Consider the following 14,795-nt stretch of genomic DNA (forward strand, 5'->3'; position numbering starts at 1 on the left):
CTCTTTCTTCACATCTATAATTCAAAGTACAATATAGTAACTTTATGAATTTTGAGTAATTTGTTTATTCAAACTAAAGCTATTTTTGTCTTGTGTGAAAGATAGCCTGTTATTTCTGTTTAGTTTGCTGTCTCCTGTGATATTTTTTTAGGATCTTTGGAGAAAACCTGCTATTAGCTGTGTGTATTGCTTATTTGATCAGAGTTTTGTTATCTGTGACTCTTTCTGTTTTTTTCTGAGACAATTTATTGTTCTGTCATGGCTATCAATGATGTAAGAGCAATTAGACCATCTTTACTGAGGTACGATCAAACTGCATTCTTTGTAGAATATTAGAGAATAATGGAGGCAAAATACAAATTGTATGCAATCATTGACAACCTTAATAAATCTGTCAAAAATAAACTCAAAATGTGCTTAAGTGTAAAGCTTCTATCAGAAAAATCCTGTATCTTAACTAGAATTTAAAGGATTTTCCACTTGTCCCTGCATTAGTCTCAGAAAGTGTATTTCAATGTAGTAGGCATACTAGTCAAAACCGTCTTTTAATTGTGAAATGGAGTGCTATGCAGAGAGAGAACAGAATAAATTTCTGAGACCAGGCAACCTGAGCATGGCATAAATGTAGAGGATTAGGGAACAGTGAAAAATGGGTTCAAGTCATATTTTCATCATGGAAATACCAGAGCTAAAAGACATTCCCAGCCCAGCTGCCCTTGGCCTCTACATCCAACCAGGAATCAGACAGATGGAACCAACATTTCATTTTCCTCATCTCATTCTGTTTTTTGGGCACCGAAGGGTTGTAGTCCAAGAGCAGAACTACATTCTGTTCTGAGATGGGATTTCTCCATCCGTCTTTCTTTTTCCCTTTTCCATCTCCCTTTTTCCCCTTCTCCTTTTTCCTTTTTTTTTTCCCCTTTCTCTTTCCTTTCCTATTCCCTTTCCTTTTCCCTTTCTCTTTTCCATCCATTGTTGAAGGGTGAAAAAGAAATGAAGAGGGTCTGAAGGAGAGTCATAGGAACCCTGACAATAATAGCATAAGCTTTATTGTAAGAACTAATGAGAAAATCTCCAGAGCTAAACTAAGTGCCTGCAGATGAGATTAAGGTCTCACTCATTAGTTTGCACTAATGGCCAAAAGTCTCCTCAGATCCATGCTTGCATCCATAATCAGTCAGTTCCCCCAAACTGAAACTTAAAAGAGAGCACATCATTACATATTTGATACTCTTGAATATAATCAACTACCTTTTAATCGCATTGATTTGCCTACAGTTTTCATTCAGCAAGCATATGCTGCTTTGTGTCTCTGTCTTCATTATACTTACCATAAGAATAACCAACATGCAGCCTGCAACTGAAGTACTACTAAACATGGTTAAAACCTGACAAAAAAATAAAGTACAATGGTTTTGGGGTAATGAAAGAACAATCAGCTTTTCTTTTTCTTTGTTTTTTTTTTTTTCCTTCCAGAGCTGTGTTCCAGTTCACTTAGGGTTCAGTTGTATGGAAACATGCAAAGAGTTTGTTTGCTCATTCATTTGTTAATCTTGAGTGTAAGCAAAAGATGCCCCTTTTTAAATGTATGCAATCTTAGTTTCAAGGGTTCTGCATAAAAACAACATTCCCAGTAGATTTTGATGGATTTTAAGAAAGTAAATCTGAAACACATCAGGATAAATTATGTCTTAGAAGTATCAGTAATTTCTGAGAAGCAACCAACCAAGGGCAAATGCTGTCTTTAAGACCTAGACTGGCTTGTCCTGTGGAACTTTTTGAATTTCAAAGCATTTTGATACTCCATTTGTAACATGTGACATGTATGTTTCTTCTACTAATTTCTCTTTTTTTTTTTTCAGCACCTTGTGGCTATAATGTAACTGCTCAGAATGGTACAGTTTATTCCCCAGGATTTCCAGATGAATACCCAAATTCCAAGGACTGTACTTGGTTAATTATTGTACCTCCGGGCCATGGGATTTATATCAACTTCACCTTACTCCAAACTGAACCTGTGAATGACTACATTGCAGTTTGGTATGCGATTTTTCAGAACAAAAGTGATTTTTTTCTGATTTATCAGATATCACTGTCCCAAGCTCTGCTTTTGCTTAGTCTTGCTCTTTAAGTTGTCATATGTGCTGAAGAACAGCATATAAAACAAGTTTTACAATTATATGAAAAAAAAGAATTATATATCACTTTCTGAACTCTTTAAGAATATTATTCCAAAAATGCTTTGAAAGCCAACTCAGTTATCAATCAGATCTTGAGCTCTCTGTTTTGTAAGTGAGGCTCTGTGAGGTCAAAGTGATGTAACAGTCTGCCTTACATTAAATTTCATGTCTCATGAACACATGAGGCAATAGATGTTGTAGCAAAACTTTTGACATCTGTAGGTATTGACTAATTTGGGCATTAAATAAGATTTTCTTAAAGTTTCTTAATATCTTAATACTGATAACAGATGTACTGTGTATATTTCTTAAGCCAGGATTTCAGCCATTGTGCCTCCATGTCTTTAAGCTTCATATTGTATGTGCCCGTTCTCTGAACGTGGATTTCTTACTCCTCAAACCCATCTTAACTTTGCATCCTCAGCTGGAGGAAGAGGTCTTAGGGCTGTCTAAATTCTTGCATAGAAATTTACTGCACTCAAGAACAGGCATAAATGATGCTGAAGTTGTTATGCATTTTCTCATCTAAGGCTAAAACCCTGTTCATTACTGTGCATAATATGCAAAGGAACTTATTTCTCATGTATTCCATAGAGGGTTCCACAACGGGATAGTTTTCACAGAATATAGGATATAACTTACTCCTATGTAAGTCAGATGCTCCTATCTCCCAGCTAGTGTACTGTTGCTGTACCTATTGCTGCCTGGGTGAATTTTATCTGTACAGCAATACTAAGGTCCATATAATAGAGGGAAAATCCAGTGAGTTTATAGAGATGCATAACTGTTTAGAAATTGCCATTTGGCTAGCTAGAATGTTTACATTACCTATAAGTCCAAGACTAAAATGCATCATAGGTTGTCCTTTCTGGCATGTTACATAAATAATAGTACTAAAATGCCTTCACTGGTAAAGATCTAACTGTATCAAAGTCTTCTTTTTCTGCCTATTCAATTAAGTCCTAAAATTGTGTCAGCTATTTGAAGTTGCCTGAAGCATGTGTCTTTCAAGATTTAAAAACAACTGTTATACAAATTATTTCTCTTAGTTCTCAATTGCCCGTGAATTACAAGCATGCTTTCTTTAGTGTTATGCTTGGAGTTGTCAGATGGCAACGGATAGCTCCTGAATTTGCTGGGAGGGGGCTGTTTAGTGTAATTTTGTTTAAGTCATTCATTTATATGCCATTCACTTCTGTATGAAAAGATAAATCTTAATATGAAAGCTTTTACTTTTTTTTTCTTCCCAGCCCTCCTCCCTCCCCCCACAATCAGACCAAAATGAAAGCCTAAGTAAATTATGAAGTCCCTACTTAATATTCATTACTTTAACTCTTGTTTTCAAGGCAGCAAAAAGAAGAAAACAAATTTTTATGCCAAGCCACGTTCAGTTTATTTTTTCTTGTTGTCACTAATACCAGTGTAGAATTTTTTCTTAAAAAAATTTAGTCGGTGCTCCAGAGAAAAGAGACTTTTAATTTAATGTTAAGTAGAGTATTTCTTCAGCTGATACTTTACATCTCCCTTCCTAGGGATGGTCCTGACCATAATTCACCTCAGCTTGGAGTTTTCAGTGGGAACACAGCTCTGGAAACAGCTTACAGTTCCACCAATCAAGTCCTCCTCAAATTTCACAGTGATTTTTCAACGGGAGGATTCTTTGTCCTCAATTTTCATGGTCAGTTTGCTTTATATCATAAAAATCTAATTACCACAATCAATTAGTCGATTTTTTTAAAAAAGTCTGAAGTTTGTGATAATGATCTTGAATGATCTGAAATAAATTTAACATGATTCATGGATTTGCTACTTGTTCTTAATTTACAGTACAAATTAGTTTTTAAAATCTTAAGAACATTCATTTGTATTCTTGAATAAACTATGTTCTGTCTTTAAATGTTAATCATTGCTGTCTAATAGTAAGCTTTTACTTTTTGAATTATTTTAGCCCATTTATTACTCAACTTTTAACTCTGTGTAATAAAATTCGGCACTAGCTGACTGTGCTAAGGTTCATGGTCGTAAAGTTTGATGGGATGCTATGGAAGGGTTGAACAACAGCTTTAAGACTGATATCCAGCAAAATACTTTGCTCAGAGTTACAGTCAGGGCTGTGGGACATGCAAATTGCCATCTAATTCAGAAATGCAATGCTGAATTCTAATGCTAGTTCTAATTCTAACTAATTCACCCAAATTATGTATGTTAAATGGGAAATTGTTAGCCTTTTGGACTGCAGTTCAGAAGTACTGGGTGAATTAATTCACAATGAGGAAATGCCACAAAGAGTACCTGAAGGTGTCTGTTTGCATGAAGTCTTTAAGAAAATAGAACTCAGAGTCTGAGATGTTTTTCTTATCTGTGGTTTTCTCCTAAAAGAGGGGTGTCATGCATGGTCACTTAAAACAATCTGAGAAGCAAAACCTAAAGTACCTGGCTTTAGTCATCATGGGGGGAACATATAACTCCCAAATAACAAGACAATGCCTGAGGAACAGGTTACAGGGAACTGGCAGTGAGAGCATTTTCCAGCTGTAAGTTGAAGGTGCATAAGCATGTAGTTAGTATTTCAGGGTTGATGACTACAGATGTTAAAAAGAAAGATATATACTTTTTGTCAGTATATAGTGCAATTGTCTAGCAAGGAACAAAAAGAATGAATATGCTTCTTTTCCTCTGCACTGTTTCTTTATTTTACATGATAATAATTTGAATAATATTCCATGGGTGGAAATCATGTACAATGTGAACAGTGTCCATTCTTTTAATGGAATTCAAAGCAGTGGCACAAGCCACTGCTGAGAAAACCCTGCAAACTGGGCTTCTTGGAAACTAAAGTGAAGGAATACCCATTTTTTGAGCTCACATACTGGGACACAGGTATCTTAGTTCAGTGAAGTCCGGGGCCTTACTTGTACATGCATACAAGTAAATTTTTAAGTTCTTAGAATACGTTACTGCTGGAAACCTCTTAGTGTCTGTCTCTTAGCTATTTGCTGTTACAAGTGTTTAAGCAGGTTGCAATTTGTTTTTCTCAAGTGTTCTCCAGGAAAACTGGTACTATTAGGTATGCATAATAATACATTTATTTTTTTGTCTATATGTATATAGCAGGAGTACCATACAAATATATTAGTACACAGGGAAACATATATGATTTCTTCTCCCTGTCCTTGGAAACTGTCTATGGATGAAAAACCCTGAAACTCCCCATGAATTAAAAAATGGTCATGTTTGGATTTTTTCTTCCTTGTGCAATTGATTTACAGTGATGGGCTGTAGAACCTTATGTGGAAGATAAGGGCTGATTCCCAATATTTTGTGTTTCTTTAACTTCTCAAAACCAGCAAGATACGGCAAGGATAGGTCTGTCAAGTTAACAAAAGAATTCATGTGCTTGGCTATGATTTAATTCCATGAAGAGGGGAGTTTTTCTGTAGAATGTGCACTCTGATAACAGTCTTCAACCTCCATTTTGGATTTTTTGTCCAGAAGTGGCTTCTTCAGCTATTGTAGGTATTCTGCTCCATTTTAGAAACATGTCAGTCATTGTACTGGCCACCTTCCTCATGAGATTGCTCAAAATTTATTAAAACAGATTTGAAGAGTAGAGAAGAGATTTTGTTTTAAAGGCATTGTAGTTTTGGGGTGAAGAGGGCATTGTGTATAATTTATGCGATTATTATTATTATTTTTACTGCTGTTTCTTCTTCTGTACCCTGAGAAAGATTAATTCTAAATAAGCTTAAATTAAGAATGAGTATGATGTGCCAGGTACGTGATGGGTAATTGCAGATTTTCCCATAAATCTAGATGACCTGTGATTCATAACCTTTAGTCTTATCACATGATGCAGAGGCAGCCACATGAAACAGAAGCCTTGTAGCTGCAAAAATCTCATAAACATCTCACTGCATCCAGTACCACAATGGATCTATAACTATCTAGGCAATATATTGTACTACTTATACTGATAAATTATTATTTTCTATTTTAGAGAATATCATAGAATCATGGAATGATTTGAGTTGAAAGGGACCTTAAATATCATAGTTCCAACACCTTCCACCAGACCAGGTTGTTCAAAACTCCATCCAGCCTGGCACTTGAACACTTCCACGGATGAGGCATCCTTTACTTTTCTGGGTGATCTGTGGCAGTGCCTCACCAGACTTATGTGTTGTCATGACGTTTAAGTTGGAAAATGTAACAGTGACCATGAGGTTCAGTGCAGCTTTGGTAATTTGGAAAGTGTGAATTGAAATTATTTTTTTTGTAAAATAATTCTTAACGCACCTGTATTTTTAATCTTATTTTTGCTTGAATTTGCAGCTTATCAGCTGAAGAAGTGCCAGCCTCCACCCACAGTTGCACATGCAGATTTGTTTACAGAAGATGATGACTTTGAAATAGGTGAAAAAATAGTATCTCTTTTTCTTATGTTTTCACTTGAATTCTAATTAAACTAAAGTATTAATATATTATATCTTCCATGTGAGATTTCGGTATACTTGTGTTTGAGGGGTGTTTTGGACTCACCTTCTTTGTCAATAACTTTTTCAGGAGATTTTGTGAAGTACAAGTGCCATCCTGGTTTCACCCTCGTTGGACAAGATATATTAACCTGCAAACTGAATGCACAGTTGCAGTTTGAAGGGTCCTCTCCATATTGTGAAGGTAAATATATGTTTTCATGGTCTGCATATCATTAGTATACATCAGAATCAAATTTTTGGGCACTGTATTTTCATCAATGCTTAATAGAGAAGTTTCCATTTATTTCTTCAATATCTAAGAAGTTCAGACATTTTCAAATTGGTCCCAGAAATTTTAGTCAGTGAAGGACATGATGAGGTCATTGCAACTACCCAACTGTAGCTAAGCCACTCTTAACCTGGAAATGTTCTTTGCATTTGAATCCTTCAGGACTATTTTTTAATGGTTTTATTCAGTCGCTTTTTGAACCCATATAATGCTTTATTCCACAGATTATTGTGCAAGAAGTCACACAATTCATTTACATAATATGTGAAGATATTTCTCTGTATTCTTTGAACTTGGCACCTGCTGTTTTCATTTCATGTTCTCTAGTTCTTATGGCGAAAAAAGCAATAACAAGTTGATCTCTATTCACCATATTTATGGCATGATTCTTCAGACCAGAAGATACTTTGCACTTTCAGTCATTTTTGTTATCCAGTTCTACTCCATTTCTTTTGAGATGATGCAGTATAGAGCTGCATTTATACAATGCTGTCTGATCTTGATAGACTTGGAAAAAAAAATTTGCTGCTTGGTATGTAATTTACATGCAGTATTTAAAGCTAATTTTTGGACTGCCTTCTTATATTTCTGCGTTGTTTCTGTGGTTTATAATTGTTTATGTTGTTCTTATTTGGATCAGCCTCATTTTTTTTTTAAAGATGCCAGAAAACTTTTCATTCTCCTGATCTGTGCCACAATGTTGTAGTAGGCAAGAAATATATTTATATGACAGAAGTCTAGGTTCTAGGATACTATATGAAAGTCTGAGGACACATCTGACAGGCAAGAATAATCAGTCTCAGAGCCCACGTCTACATCACTATGAGTGAGCAACTTCCAGAGCTGCTGTGTAATCGCACCACACTTTCCCTATACCTTCCTTTCCTTTCCTGCCTGGAAGGACAGACTTTCTCATACTGCTTGGTACCATGAAAACTTGACAGGTACTGTCTAATGTACACAGCCCTAAGCACCCTACAGAACATGCTGTCAAAGTATATGAATTTATTTCCCTATAGTTGACCATTTGTGATTTGGTTTTACATGCTTGGAGCCCCTGTTCTCATCGTATTGTTATATCCTCTTGCTACAAATTTCTTTCCTTTTTTAATTGCTGTTACAGAAATGTATAGATGTGAATTGAAGTACAATGAGCATTGCAACAGCAAGAAGTACTTCTGTATTGGTCACAAAATAGACATAAAACAACTAACTGGCATTAAGTTTAAGATAGAGATCTCCAGTATGGCTGCTTAGAACACTTAAATTGAAGAGGTGGTAATTTGTATATTTATGAATTAAAAGAGAAATAAAAAATGTAATATCAGAAGTGGTATTAGAGTTAAGTCAAGAAGCTGTCAGACGTTCCCCAAAACAACCGAATCAGATTTCTCTAAAAGCCAGGTTAGGTAATCTGTTCCTTAAAAATAGGGTATAATGAGAGTTTTATGCTGTCCTGCAGAATTACATTTCTTGTGACGCTGCCATGTGTCTGAATAATAAGATCTTTGTTATTTCCTGTTCTTTTTCTGTAAGCATTGCTTGTATGTATGAATTGATGCAAACTAACAAATAACAGTACTTGGAATTTACATATGCAATAATATGATTAAAAATGAATGTAAAATATATTGCATATGTCTTTCAATATGCCTAAAGCAGTTTGGTGTGTTTTTTTAAATATTTGCTGCTGTTATAATTCCAACGCTTTTTACAATAGCAGCTTTAAATTTCAAGGTATATAAATAAATGATAATTAAGTATATTCTGGGGTTCAAGTGTCTAATTCTGTAGTTTGCAGCTCAGATTTTTCTTGACCGGTAAAACTTCAGTTCCCTAACTCCTAAATGTGTAGGTAGTTGAGTCGCCCTCTATCTTAGATGGTAGAAGAGAGCCCAAAAGGTATCAAACATAATACTGAAGTATGTAATGTTAATGTGTTAATTGATTGACAAATAAAAGAAAGTTTATTAACAGTAGAATGTGTATACTTCAGCTGAAGCACTTTGTGTGGAACTGTATTTAGGATTATTCTGTTTTGAAATAGCATGCTGAAGGTAAGCTAATATTATAGAACAAAAGGGTCCAAATTGTAATTTTTTTATTTTCACCTGTTGTATGTATGATATCAAGAAAATAGTTTGTGGAGTTTATTTTATTCAAATGATAAATGTTAAATATTAGTTGTATTGGGAAGTGAATATGCCTTTTGTTTTATTAGAGCAAGGTGAAGCAGCCTCACTGTCTTAGTATCTCAGTTTTGTCTTTAACCATATGAATCTTGTAAAATGTTCAAATGTTCAAATTGAGCTTCCTCCCTAGAGATTAAGTCATGTAATCTGCAGACAAGCTATACGGGGGGGGGGGGGGGGGTGAGTAGCTTGTTATGGTGGAGAAAGAGAGCCAGCAAAGGCTTCAAAGATGAACATTGCTGATTTGCCACATAACCCTACAGTGCTGACTGTTCACCTTCCCATGTCTCTGAACTACTCCAGAACTGTTCCTCTCATAAGTCCCTGCGTTATGTCTCCTGTGAATGGTTGAGACTGGAAGTGACCTCTTATCCAATGATTCTTAGTTATAGGAAGTGAATCTTGGCCATAAAAAGAGTTAAAGGTATAGCTTGCTGTGTAAGGAGGTTTGGCCATTTCTGCTCTAGCACAGGAGAGGCACTGAACTATTTATAGCTTAGAAAGACATTAGAGTTTCATTTTAACTTGAATATTATGCCCTAATATGCTGAGAATTCAGAAGACGCTATTTTTGTCTCAATACCACAGAAGAATATTCCATGTCCTCTTTCCCCCGTTGCCTTACTATTTGCATGGATTTGTATTAGAGAGGTACATTGTTGGGTTTTTTTTTCACATAAACAGTACTTCTTCCTTTTGGAAATTGTTCAGTTAGTAAATTTTTTGAAGTCCATGAAGTGAATGCAGTAGAATATATGGAGAAAAGAATTCAGTCCTGCATTGATCTGTTTCTTATGTTGCATACATGCAATCATTTATTTGTTCAAGGAAATTCTCTGACCTTTTAGGTGTTGATTTTTAATATTCACCTACCAAAGAAATGTTCTTTAGTAAAAAGCAACATCATACTTTTCCTCAGTTATGAGAAGAGGGTATGACAAAACATCTGCAACAGGCACATTTTCCCCTGTGGTAAATAAGTTTCAGGTCTCTTCTCAAGAATCAGTTATGAGGAATGAGAAAACTAGGAGCAGCCTTTCTCTGTTACTGGTAACTTTTACCAGCTTTTGAAAAAATGGGGGGTTTGTTAGTATTTTTTCAAACCTAACAAACAAGCTATTTCGTTGCCTTTCTTTCCACTTTTTTTGTCTCTGATGTCCTTTTCAAGAAAACATAGATGATCTAAGAGCAAACCAGGTGAAAGGAAAAGGCAGGAAAAGTGATTTCTGAGGAGGGTTTTGTTTGTTTGTTTGTTTATTCTTCCTGCAATTTTCTAGTCCTGTCTTTTTCTTCTTGCAGATGGTTATTACAGTGGCCAGTTCTCATCTGGAACATTGTCAGATGTTTTAGAGATGCTAATAGTCAAGGTTTTGAGTGTGATTGTCTTCCTAGTCTATGACATTTCTTGTTCCCAATGGATAGTAGCAATTTTCACTTCTTGGGATTGGTGACTTTCCTGTTTGTTTTTCTTTTCACTCTATGTCCTTCCCTGGCTCCATTTCTTTCATTTACTTGCAATGAGTTCCTTGAGTTCCTGAAGTGCATCTCAATACCTTATGGCAATGTTCTGTGCATCATGGTAAAACTGATCTCAGGTTTTTTCAAACTGTAACTTTGAATCTTAGTTGAAAAACCTCCATCCTAGATTCCAAAAATTTCATAATACTGCAGTAAGTCAGCACAAGTTTATGCAGCCTGTTCTTAAGAAGATACTTACAGTGTGCCTCTTTGGAAATGATACTTGTGGAAATTTGGCTGAAAGAGCACCTATATAAGGCCTGTGATAATAACTTTTTAGATTAACCCAACTGTAAATTTTTCTGGAAGAATGCAACATCACACTTCCCATTTTATGAGATCACCTGGCTTTACTTTTATCTGGATGGTATCCATGTAACATCTAGATTTTGTTTGCAGGCCCCAAATCTGAATGATCAGTAACTGATCAGTTCCATAACTAATTTGACTAGTGTTCATTTCCAGAACTCCCTGAGGTGCTGAGGAAAAACACGCAACATAAACAGGTGTATTCTTACCAACCCTGCTGTTAGTTTTTAGATATGCCATGTTTACTAAAAACCACCCCAGAGGTACTTGCTGGAGTCCCATATCTTCCTTCCAAATGTCCTGTACTTTGCAGCTACTTTTTTTTCATATTTAGTTGATCATAGCCATTTCTTGAAGTATAGTTTATCCAGAGAAGTGATTTTTTTTTTCCAGCTTTGAAAAGAATTATTGTGTCTTTCTCTGGCATGTTTGATGGCATTACTGATTTCTCCAGGAAACTTGTAATTTACAACTTTGAAGGCCAGCTCTTAATCCACAGTTTGTTCTATTAGACTTTAACATTATAATAGGTGTTCTGAAGCAGCCCATACTGGGTCAGTAAAAACGATCTTTTCTTTAAAATAGTCTTGTAGCATAAGCAAATGATACAGTGGGTTAAAGCAGGTTGTGGAAATGTGTCATGTCAACCACTCTTCATCACTGATGAGCACTTTTACTTGCCTTGACAGGAAATGCTACCTAGCTAGCCAAACTTTGGCTTAGGAGTAAGTCTCATGTATTTAGCTAAGGAAAAAGAGTTATCATATGACAATATGTTTCTTCCCAATGTTGTTCCATGAGAGTTTGCTGGTGTTCTTGTGTTTTCTTCTGATTAATGAGTCAGAGCACTTGTTGACTGTGTTTTCCCAGCTTAAACTTCTCTTATGAAGAAGACAGGAAGTAAAAGTAATAGTGTGTTTCATTTTAAGATAATGAGAAAGAGAAGCTACTGCCACTAAATACATGCACTGCTTGATTCTTATACAGATGCTGATGTGAAATTTCTGGGTGTAATTTAGATACAGGTGTTCTATCTAAAGAGACAGCTCCTGAATTAAAATTATCAATGGGTTCCTACCACTTTATATGTCATTACCCCATAGGCTTTCCGTCTCTTAGGATGTCTTCTATAAATAACAGCTTTACCCCTTAGAGTTAGTCTGCTGCAGTCGGTGTAGCAGACAGTGACATATGCCAAGGAAAAAATGTTTGCTTGCAGTTTTTTCCACAGCTCACACCTTCTTCTCCCTCTTTAATGCTGTATTCTCACTTGCATATTACATCCCTCCTTTTCACAGGCTGACACTTTTCTTTCTGACTGAAGAAATTTTTTAGCTAAACAAGATGGGGGGGGGGGGGGGGGGAAGGAAAAGAGGGTTTCAAAAATCTAATATTTCTTCCTGCATTTGCTGGCATGATAATGCTACATATTCTGCAGTCTATTAGAGCATACTGAAAAAGAAAATGTTATGACAAAAATGAGTAATTAGTTTTATTTTTCACACTTTCCCCATTCTTTTATCCCTAAATAATAGGAGAATAGGAGTGGCTTTTAGGTAAGTGATTTATAATTCATATTACAGTGGTAAAAAAATCACAACTTATGAAAAATCCCTCTGAATTTTGTGCTGAAGGCTCAATCTGTAGTTCAGATCTAGGGACGTCTTGGAACAGCCAGGTTTGATTTTTAGTTTCTTTTTTCTAAACTTCAGTGCCATTAAGATATTTCTAGTCCTCAGAAAATGAGTTTTTAGTTTTGAAACTTCTACCTTTCTCACTTAATGTATCATGATTTAAAATATTCTAAAAAACATGGGACAGTGAATGAAACATTGTGGGGCACATACACATTCTCTTACCTTCCACATATAAGCCTGGAAAACTGTATCTAGGTTAGAGGAAGGACAGGTTTAAGCCAGCTTCTCAAAGGTAAAGGTCTATGCACTGTGTAGGAAAAATATGGTTAATTTATATGTGAATTAATTGATAAAATTCCTATTTTGTTTGCATTGTTGCTTCTGGTGGAGGGTTCAGATTTGTCCCCAGTATATGGAACAGAACGTAAAGACTGGACATCTTTTGTAAAATATAGTTTCCTTTTCTGTCAGTATGCTTAATTTCTCTGAGAGGTTAGTTAAAGAGTAAGTCCTGACACTGTTATCTAAAAGTTTGCAGCAAAATCCTCTTGGCAACAACTGAACCTAAATTTCACCTCCAAGTTTGTAAAAGGCCAACTAAGGGAAATGGTTGCGTTTTTAATGTTTGTTTCTGATAGTTATATATGTTTTTTTCACTTGGAACATATTTTTTTCCCCTGATCATTTTTCCTTGGGTTTTTTTTTCCACCTTTCTTATAACCTTTAATTTATGCAAGTACTTGGGTACTGTGCCAGACAGTTTCCAGGAATGCATTTCTGTCAAGATATATTTGTCTTATACAGAAAACACTGTTAAAATGCACATATATTATGATTATGAAGCTGTGGACAGAATGTATCAGACTTCAACACCAAGCCGATATGGAAAAAATCAGTTCTGCATGAAAGCCAAAAATGTTAAAGAAAAGCTGTGACCAACAAAAGAATTTCTTCATCAAAATCAGCATTCGGATATAAAATTTATAGAATTTCAATGTAGTATACTCTTTGTCACACACAGAGATCATAAACAACTATGAATACCAGGTGAAACTGTTTGTACAATGGTGTAAGATCAGAATTTAAATAACAAGGAAAGTCGTTGCTGAGCAGGTCTTACTTGGATGATTTGGAGTATTCTATATCCAGAATAAACCCTTTGTCTGCACTAAATATGAATGCTTTTAAACAACCTGGTGTGCCTTGAAGTTCCAATATGTCATCATGTTGATGTAACAGACCATACTTAAAGGTGGGTAGGTTTTTTTAGGACCTCAAATAGAAGAGTGTTTCCAAATACAGCATTTTTCCCAGGCCTTTTACCTTAACTGTGTGAATGATCACAACTCCATATGTGAATCCCTTAGCTGGAAACCCTTTGGACTGTGACATATTTTTGAGTGAATGTTTTACTATAATTAGTATCCTTTTCATAAATATAAGGTTTATAAAGGTAGTCCTGTTGTGCTAAAGAGAACCTTATTGTTCCTTCCATCTAGAATATGATTTAAACATGTTTCTATTTGGAAACTGAACCTGAAACATACATACACCTGAAAAATAATACTATTTTTTTCATTAAAAGGAAACATTTTATTTCATTGCTATTCTTGTTGTTTTTCTTGCTGTGTACTTTTTAGCACAATGTCCAGTGAATGAAATCCGTACAGAATCATCAGGAGTGATCCTCAGTCCAGGTTACCCAGGCACCTATCCCAGCTCTCAGACCTGTTCATGGACTATAAAGGTTGACCCAGGATATAATATCTCCATCTTTGTAGAAATGTTTCAAAGTGAAAAGCAATTTGATGAGCTGGAGGTATTTGATGGTAAGAGAGATGTAAATTCTATGTCAAGAACAAATACTGGGTCAAGTGGGGTTTGATTTCCAAGTGTTAGTTTCATAATGCAGTTATACATCTGAAACTTAAACAATAATCTAGTATTTCTATTACTTTTGCCTTAAATATACCTGTTAGACAATGAAAGATTTTATAGATGTATTCAAGGCAAAGAAGCTTTTAAATTTTCTTACGTATTGTTAGAGGAGCAGCTGCGGCATCCCTGTGAAAGTCAGTATCTTGGGAAATTTATGGAGGTGTCTGAAAGGACATGCTGATTTGTAATGGATTGTTTCTGGTGAGGAAATATTTTGGGGTATAATTCCAGTTGTTGAATTTAATAAAACTATTTGA

At 35.4% G+C, this 14,795-nt stretch overlaps 1 protein-coding gene across 1 annotated transcript in view; it reads left to right on the plus strand.

Annotated features, from left to right (window-relative positions):
- Positions 1-14,795, plus strand: part of LOC130606014 (CUB and sushi domain-containing protein 1) — a gene marked incomplete at its 5' end in the record, with an annotated part of 426,016 nt that overhangs the window by 316,817 nt on the left and 94,404 nt on the right. The window contains 5 exons of the mRNA XM_057421927.1: positions 1,863-2,040; positions 3,713-3,858; positions 6,513-6,593; positions 6,744-6,857; positions 14,241-14,429. Of these exons, the coding sequence (XP_057277910.1) occupies positions 1,863-2,040; positions 3,713-3,858; positions 6,513-6,593; positions 6,744-6,857; positions 14,241-14,429 (708 nt within the window). The remainder of the gene's footprint in view (positions 1-1,862; positions 2,041-3,712; positions 3,859-6,512; positions 6,594-6,743; positions 6,858-14,240; positions 14,430-14,795) is intronic.

The sequence above is a fragment of the Pezoporus wallicus genome, unplaced genomic scaffold, assembly GCF_028554395.1.
Source record: "Pezoporus wallicus isolate ANWC-B61680 ecotype Strahan unplaced genomic scaffold, APGP_CSIRO_Pwel_v1 contig_6672, whole genome shotgun sequence".
NCBI classification, from domain to species: domain Eukaryota; kingdom Metazoa; phylum Chordata; class Aves; order Psittaciformes; family Psittacidae; genus Pezoporus; species Pezoporus wallicus.